This window comes from Formica exsecta, unplaced genomic scaffold, assembly GCF_003651465.1.
Source record: "Formica exsecta isolate Colony F162 unplaced genomic scaffold, ASM365146v1 scaffold214, whole genome shotgun sequence".
NCBI lineage: Eukaryota > Metazoa > Arthropoda > Insecta > Hymenoptera > Formicidae > Formica > Formica exsecta.
In genome coordinates, this window is record NW_021849437.1 from 93,472 (window position 1) to 102,356 (window position 8,885).

The 8,885-nt window shown below is 37.5% G+C and overlaps 2 protein-coding genes across 9 annotated transcripts in view; one reads left to right on the top strand and one right to left on the bottom strand.

Annotated features, from left to right (window-relative positions):
- Window positions 1–1,427, top strand: part of LOC115235245 (uncharacterized protein C1orf131 homolog) — a 1,907-nt gene extending 480 nt beyond the window's left edge. For 2 of the 6 annotated variants that reach the window (XM_029806901.1, XM_029806899.1), the window contains exons 2-3: window positions 41–570; window positions 876–1,427. In XM_029806901.1, the coding sequence (XP_029662761.1) occupies window positions 62–562 (501 nt within the window). In that variant the 5' untranslated portion in view covers window positions 41–61 and the 3' untranslated portion in view covers window positions 563–570; window positions 876–1,427. The remainder of the gene's footprint in view (window positions 1–40; window positions 571–875) is intronic. The other 4 variants (XR_003884001.1, XM_029806900.1, XM_029806904.1 and 1 more) reach the window with 4 other exon arrangements.
- The window catches only part of LOC115235244 (b(0,+)-type amino acid transporter 1), a 47,346-nt gene continuing 39,392 nt past the window's right edge, over window positions 932–8,885 (bottom strand). For 2 of the 3 annotated variants that reach the window (XM_029806897.1, XM_029806896.1), the window contains exons 2-5: window positions 2,835–3,937; window positions 2,341–2,554; window positions 1,819–2,193; window positions 932–1,335 (exon numbers count right to left, since the gene is read on the bottom strand). In XM_029806897.1, the coding sequence (XP_029662757.1) occupies window positions 1,271–1,335; window positions 1,819–2,193; window positions 2,341–2,554; window positions 2,835–3,937 (1,757 nt within the window). In that variant the 3' untranslated portion in view covers window positions 932–1,270. The remainder of the gene's footprint in view (window positions 1,336–1,818; window positions 2,194–2,340; window positions 2,555–2,834; window positions 3,938–8,885) is intronic. The other variant, XM_029806898.1, reaches the window with a different exon arrangement.

Genomic DNA, 8,885 nt, shown 5'->3' on the forward strand with positions numbered 1-8,885 from the left:
ATATATTTTTTTCTAATAATATATTTTTTTTTAATTGAAGAAAAGTGGTTGAGAGATAAGAATGGGAGACTTTGTGCCAACGCGTGTGTCCCAAATCAAGAAGAATGCGACAAGTGACTATGTCTCTGTGAGTTATGAAGCTCCAAAGAAAAAGTCAAAACCTGCAGATGGTTTGCACGATAATGAGGAACAGAAGGATTCCAAAACAAAGCAAACGCCTACTGAACTGAAAGAACAACAAGAAAAGGAAATGAAGAGGATGCGTTATGATGTTATTAAATTCGGTATGTCTGGCTTTGAGAAACCAAAAGCAAAAAAAGCAAAAGTCGAGCTTGCCATCAGCTTAGGTGCGATACCTGCTAAAAATAGAAAAATGAATTATAAAACATTAAAGAAGAGTCGAATAATAGAGAAACAAAGGAAGAAAGAAGAGAAACATACATCTGGATTTACTAGTAGTTTGCTCAGACCTAAGTCCAAGAAAGTACACAAGAAAGATAGTGGCATTTTAGGCATTTATGGAAAGGTACCAAAGGATGCCTTGGCCAAACAGAAGAGCTGAATTTATTGGTAAATATTTGAAATCTCCTCTGAAAATTTACTAAAATTGCTAGAGTCCGGGAGAAAGAAACTTGTTGAGACTTAAAAATGAAGTATCTTTGAAAAAAAGATTATAATTGGGAGAATAAAAACTGACTATATTTGTAATTATTAAAACTATCCTTTGTTAACTAACTTTTTAATTAGATATTTTAGTTAAATTAAATTAATTATTCCTAAGAAATATAGCTTAGGAAAAAATTAATAATATATATTGAAACTATATTGGAAATTAAAAATGATACATAACAATTTAGATATCATCTTTTTCTTAGGAAGATATGGGAGAAAAATAGAAGGATATACAAAGAAAAAGAGAGGCCAATTTGTAACTGTAAACATTTAAAATATTTTCTGTTGATTCATTGCTGTCTTGTTACAACATCAACTATCTATTGTCTAACAATAACATCTTTTCTGCGTGTTGTATACTATATACGAAGAATAACAAGTAGTAAAATAATATATTTTTATATAATATATATATTTTTTTATGGATCCGTTTTTTTTTTTGTGTCAGCCTTGAGCTTTGTAATATAGGATATATAACGCTCTTGTCTGTATGTATTTAAAATAGGATTATTCAGGTGTACACAGTTCGCGCAATGCCATAATGGAATGATTCGGCATCCTGAAGAACTGTTGATCTGGAGAATTGTACCTCTCGAAATCAGTCGAAGGCAACTGCTGTTGGAGCCACTTCTAGTAACATCTGCAGAAAAGCATTGACACCTTCTGCAATTGGAAAATAAACACGAATATTCAATAGAAAATTTAAAGGCATACTAAAGTACAGTAGAAAAATAAAAGATGTTCTAAATATTAAATTTTCATTCTTTTTTTAATGAGAATTTCAACCTCTGCAATTTCTTGAAATTTAAGTATCTCTCTTTTTAAAATTTTGATATACATCTTAGACTTTCAAAATTTTAAAAGCTCTAAACTTTAATAGTTTTTCATATAGGCTTTTCACACAAGATCCATTTTTTAGTTTTAATGTTAATCTGAGATTTTTAGAAGAATTCTCTAGATTTTTTTGAGTTTAATTTCAGACTTGAAATTTTAATTACTAACAAATATTTCTATTTTTTTCTGGAAGTTTATTTCAGTTCACGATCAGACAATAACTGGTACAGGACGCTCTATATTGTGAAATGTCTGGACGTCTGAACTCTGCGATTCGGATTTTATTTTAACAATGTAGTGACGTATACTTACCCATGAATTTGGGCACATATCCAAATTTTACGAACGGGAGGTAGACGAGCATGCCTGCGCTGATGAAGCCGGCCGCGTACAGGTACTCGATCTGCGGCTTATCGATAATCGGCGCCACTATGAGATATGCAGAGATGATGAGCACAAGCACAGGTATCACTAGCGGGCATTTGTACGGTCGCGGATGGTTCGGTCTGGTCCTCCGCATTACCAGCAGAGCGAGCATCGCGCCGCCGTAGAATATCCATGCAGTGAATGAGAAGAAATCAATCAACGAGTCGATATTGCCAGAGAGAACCATCGCGCCTGCGAAATCAATGACTTGGCTTAATGCGTCTAGATACCTTGAAGTCAAAACGGTAGCGACAATTTCACCTTGGAAAAAACACAACGTATGTTATATAAAGTAAAATCTCAAATAATATAAAGGTTATAAAGGATTGAAAAATTAATTAGGATACTCAAACGTCCAAGAAACGATCTGAAAGAGAGTTTAGAACAATAATTCGTATTGCGTAATACCTGCTACGAGGGAATGGAAGATGAGGCCTGGCGCAGGAGTGAAGCGTCGCACGTGTACGTAGCTCAAGCAATCGAGCAGGTGACCCTCTCGCGACGCAGCAAAGCAGAGCCTGCCCGCAGCGAATAGAGTGCCATTAGCGGACCCGAATGTGCTAATCGCTACGGAAAGCGGCATCAGCCATGCCATCACACCCAGTATCCGATTGCCGAATGTCTGCAAAACGCAAAGGATCTTAATCCTTCGGAATATGGCAACGAATTGTTCGGAGCGAAGTAACCCAATTGATATCCTACAATATCTCGGATTTGACAAGCCAACCGTTATCTCTAGATCATTCTACAACTCAACTTCTAAAGCGATATTGAACAAAAAATTGAAGGACACATGTTCTGTGCTTCTATTACCTTGTTATCGCTTTTCTTAAAGATAATTTTTGTTCCCTATTGTTACGAAAGAATAATATCTTTTTTCATCGACACGTCTCAATGCTTACTACTGCCACAGCCTCGCTCTCGATCATTTCCGATGGTGACATGACCGCTAGATAAGATATGTTGATCAGCGCGTAACAAAGTGTGACGAGTGGTATGCCGATCATGATGGACCTGGGCAGATTCTTGGAAGGGTTCTTGATCTCTTCGGTCACGTAGTTCAGATTATTCCAGCCGTCGTAAGCCCAGAGGCCGGTGTAGAAAGCAGTGGCGAGGCGGCCGAAGTTGATAGTGCTGCCGTCAATAGTGTTGAACGCCGTTTGTAGATGCTGCGTGTTACCCTGTATCAATTTGTACGAACCGCCGACAATTACCACGAGTATCGCCATCAGCTTGGCGGCGGTGAAGGCGTTCTGTACGCCAGTGGCCAGATTGACGCTGTAACAGTTGATCAAGAGTATCAAAACGATTGCCAGCAGGGCGACGACCTTGACCACTTGATCGGGTGGTTCACAATCGACGGTGAACGCTTCGACGGTATACTGGGCGAATGACAGGCAGATAATCGCCATTTGCGACGGCTTGAGCACCAGGGTGGACACCCAAGAGAAGAGGAAAGCAGGCGGTGCGCCGAACGCATCCATGAAGTACGCATATTCGGCACCGCTGCTCGTATTCATGGTGCCCAGCTCGGCGTAGGCGAGGGCGCCGCACAGACTCAGCAGACCGCATGCGGTCCACACGACGAAACTGATGCCGACGCTGCCGGTACGCAGCAGCAGACCCGACGGCGACACGAAGATACCGGAGCCGATCATCGTGCCGACGATTAGAGCCACCCCACTGACGAGTCCCACCCGTCTCTTGAGGTGAACAGCGTTGTTCGCCTCTGCGTCCGTCCCCTCCAGCCCTCCGCTCCCTCCACCCCCGTCTTCGTCATCCCCCATACTCCCAGATTGGCCTTGCTGTTGTTGCTGTTGTTGAGGATGATGACATAACGACGACTTGCCGCTGCCGTTGATCGATTTGTTTGACGATGATCGGCAGACCAGTCCGCTGCCAGTGTCACTGACACCGCCCCCCAGCCAACCCCCAGATTGTAATTGCTGCTGTTGCAACTGCGGCTGACTGCTGTTGCTCGTCTGCGGATCATGTCCCACGATAGCTAGAAAGAAAAATATATCTTTTATAATCGATCGGGTACTCTCTCCGCATTATTTATATACATTGAATGATTGAAAGACTAAATATATATCACTGGGAATTAATAAATCGTAGCCTTTGCTAAAATAATAATAATGTAAAAAAATGATGATGCTAAAATAGCTACAGTATCTGCGCAAATAAAATTACACTATTGTTTTATTTAAGTACTGTACAATAAAAGATACACATTAAATTATATATAATTATTAATCGAGAATTGAGATATCTACTAAAAGTATATACCAATTAGATTTATTGTGCATGATTATCGATTTGATTTTTTACAATTTATTAAAATTAACTATAATTCCCAAGCCTACAATTGTTTATATAGGGTTTATCAAAAGTGTGGAAACCCCGAAATAACTTGTGTAAAAATGAAAATATTGAAAAACAGTAAAATACGTGTTCCAATTTTTCAAAAAAGCTACCTTTCGGCATGAGTGCCCCAGATGCGCAAGGATGGGATGAGGGTTGAAAATTTTAAATGGCACTAGGGTTCAAGTGGGGGCTTATTTGAAAAGTCTTTTGAAGACGAACAAAACCCTGAAAATTTTAAATCGCTACGACATCCAAAATGGCGACCTTTCAAAGGTTGAAATTTCCTGCACTTGGCGTTACCCAGGCGTGGAAGTGGCATGAATCTGATATATATATATATATATATATGTATACAGGGTGTCTAATAATAATCGTCTCACCCGTTATGTACAGGTAGAGCGGGTTAAACCGAACAGGAATGCTCTTTACCATTTTGCGATTTTCGTAATAATTATTGAGAAATTAATTAAAGAAGATCGACCAATTCATGCGAGTATAAGCGCGCAGCAAGAAGAGACAACCCAAAAGTAGGTACGCGACAAAGTTTTGGGAGGAGCGCTCTACAAATGACAACAGTTACGTATGAACGGTACGTAATGATGGATTCTCGCGTCTTAGCAACTACCCAAGCAGAACAGAAAATCACAATAATATCAAATGACATCAAAATGACATCGAAATGACATCATAATGACTTTTGATAGTCATTATGATGTCATTTTGATATTATTGTGATTTTTTGTTCTGCTTGGGTACATATCAATGCCGCTCATATTAGGCCGTCCTTTCTCACCGCGCAGTAATACTCGCGCGAATTGGTCGATTTTTTAAATTAATTTCTCATTAATTATTGCGGAGATCGCAAAATGGTAGAGGACTTCGCGTCTTAGCAACTACCCAAGCAGAACAGAAAATCACAATAATATCAATGCCGCTCATATTAGGCCGTCCTTTCTCACCGCGCAGTAATACTCGCGCGAATTGGTCGATTTTTTAAATTAATTTCTCATTAATTATTGCGGAGATCGCAAAATGGTAGAGGACTTTCCTACTCGGTTTAACCCGCTCTATTTGCACATTAAGGGTGGAGCGATTATTATCAGATACCTTGTATATATTCATGGCCACACAAACTTAGTGTTAGATATTCTACTAAACAGTAGAGCGATTCGATTAAGGATTATTAAGGTACAATTTCATGGTGTCGCTTGTCGCAGCGATGAGTGGTCACGTGACCGAATTCTCCTCCATTTTATCAGCGTTTTTGTCGCCAAGCGACGCCGCTAAAAAGTTGAATTTAGCGACGTCACTCTCACGCAATAAATGTGACAAACAAACCTCAATGTTATAGATAGTCGCTCTGCAGGAGATAATGGTTCTCTAATCACGGTTTGTTTAGTGATTGAAGGTGCCACTAAATGTAACAATTCCTCAAATTGCGTAGCTATCATACGATAATAATTTCTGAACTTCTCTGGTGTTAAGCAAATTTATACATTCATTGATGCATACAGCTGCTATTAGTCTATTTCGCCGTCGTTCCTCTCCATTTTTATTGTGCACAATCGCGGCAAGTTGACAGCGCTACAACTTTTTTCATGTCGAAATATTCACATTATTATACAAAAATTATGCAAACCTCTCCGTTCGTTAACACAGATAGCTTTTGGAAGCAACCACTATGCTCACAATAGAGTTTAGTTTGAACCATTTAATTTAATATATATTTGTTACGGTCTATCTCTTTTAGTTTAAAAGATAAAAAGGGATGGCCACTTTTGGTGGGACATCCTGTATATATACACAGGGTGACCCGTAATGACCGCCCACTAAGTACATAGCATTATTCCTTACCAAAAACTGAGACGAAAAGTCCTGAGCCATTTTTTTTATAACGTTTAATAAAGGAGTCATTATTGAGTAAAGTTTTAACCAGGCGCACGTCAGTGAGCCGCGCGTCGTGAAGTGTGCACCGCCGCATACTACCAGGCGCGCGGCTTACCGACGTGCGCCCGGCTAAAGATCGGCGCTGGTTGGCCAGACTTTACTCAATAATAACTCCTTTATTAAGCGTTATAAAAACAATTAAATATACAGGGTGTCCCTAATTTAAATGTTAAAACTTTAGGAGCGTGTAGGGGACCGATAAACTAAGACAAAAAATGAGACACCCTGGTCGAACAATTAAGTTTCGAGACTTGCCTTGCATTTCCGGACATTTAATCCGTTTGTGCTGCCATTTTAGAGGGTTATTTACAACTCAATATTCAACATCTGGTGCAAGTTTTAAATTATTTGATTCAATAACTAATGAGATACAGTTACGCAAAGTTGTGTTACAAAATTATGTTTAAAAATCGGTGTAATGAAAGGAACGCTTGACAACGCACCAACATAATAACTAAATTCTGCGTTAAATTAATGAAGTCTCCAACAGAAACGTTACAAATGATTCAGCAAGCCTAGTCCTCTGAAGCAAGCCCTTTCAAAGTTTGATTCACGTTTTTTTTATGTCATCTGTATCTTCGAAATGTTACTCTTATGCATAGCTGACTCTCTGTAGGCTTGTTGAATCATTTGTAATGTTTCTGTTGGAGACTTCTCTAATTTAACGCAGAATTTAATGTTGGCGCGTTGTCAAGTGTTCCTACACGTAACATGACATCCATTGGACGTCCATATAACCTCCATAACTCCATGCCTAAACAAAGAAAATTCTTAATTTATACATTAAAATTAGAGATAACTGTAATTATTCATATTATATTCCTCACAACACATCAACATCCCAATGAAATTACACCTTAAATTGTAAGATGGTAATATTCTACGGAAATCAATAAACCTGCCATTAACTTTTAGTAACTTGGAAATTCGTCTAAATTTATTCCATTAACATCCCAGGGAGTTTGCGCGTAACGTTTTATTATTATTCATACAACACGCCAAAAAAAAAACTTAATCTCCTAATATTATTTTTAATAAGGAACCCTTGCAAAAAATATTATATTGCCAAAAATCGATTAAATCGGTTTTTAACAGCTTTCAATCTTTTTTCACCAATCATTGAATAGTTCAAACTCTTTTTTTTCTTTAATATGGAATTCCGCAAAAAATCCATAAAATTAAAACAAAACGAGCTCCTTACTATTATTTCTGAAAATATAAGATATGTATATCTATAGGAGATTACATGGACATCTAATAGAGGTTTCGAATCTCCATGATGGACGTCTACTGGACATCCATTAGAGGTTTTTGTTCTGTGTGGGTTCTTTCCATTACACCGATTAATAAACAAAATTTTGTAACACTACTTTGCATGACTGTATCTCATTAACTATTGAACCAAATAATTTAAAACTTGCACCACGTGTTGAGTACTGAGTTGTGAATAACTCCCTAAAATGGTAGCACGAACGGATCAAATGTTCGGAAATGCGAAGCGAATCTCGAAACTTAATTGTTCGACCAGGGTGTCTCACAACCTCCGTACAATATTTTAATAGCGTATTCTAGAGGCAAAATAAAGTAAAAAATCTTAATAGAAAAATATTGAGGCTACAATAGTTTTTGAGTTATAAGTGATCAAAGTTTGCCAATAATATTGCGTAGAATTCGCGCCCTCAGGCTCGTAACTACATTTACACACGTATTAATCTGTCATCTGTTATTGTTGACAGATAAAATAAATAAATTGATTTCCACAAAACTTCTCCGCGCGATCAAAACAAAAATAAACTTTGTTTCTTAAATGTGTAAAGATATTAAGTTTATATTTTTATTTAAATATAATAATTAACCAACCATTTAAATTGTTATTTAAGAAAAAAATTAAATATTTTACATACAACATTTATAGTTTGTTAAATATTCGTTAATATCAGCTGCCCGCCGTACATGGTATTCATATACATAAGAAACAATAAAATCAGCTGTGCAATAAAAACCAATATTACCTAATTTGTAAAATCAGTAACAGATGACAGATCGGTGTGTATGTGTACGGATCTAAGCGCGCGAGCTCTACGCGATATCATTGGCAAACTTTGATCGCTTATAACTCAAAAACTATTGCAGCCTCAAACTTTTTGTATTAGAATTTTTTACTCTATTTTATCTCTAGAATACACTATTAAAGTATTGTACGGAGGTTGTGAGACACCCTGTATATTCTTATATACAAATATACAGGGTGTCCTAGACCACCCGTACACCCCTTTTCTTTCAAAAACTAAGCATTTTAGAGAAAAACGTTTTGAACAAAAATTGTGTGGTTTTGAGGGGAACATAAGATGGTGTCACTGGTTTGACCTTGGATGGCATCGTTAAGATCAAGTCAAGGACACCTTTAATTTCTTAAATGGAATGACTTGACCTTAACGATACCATCCAAAGTCAAATCAATGACACCATCTTATGTTCCCCTCAAAACCATACCATTTTTGTTCAAAACGGTTTTCTCTACAACGCTTAGTTTTTGAAAGAAAAGGAGTGTACGGGTGATCTAGGACACCCTGTATATATTGATTAGGTTAGGCTAGGGTAGATTAATTTGTACTCTATTTATCATTTATAAATTAATA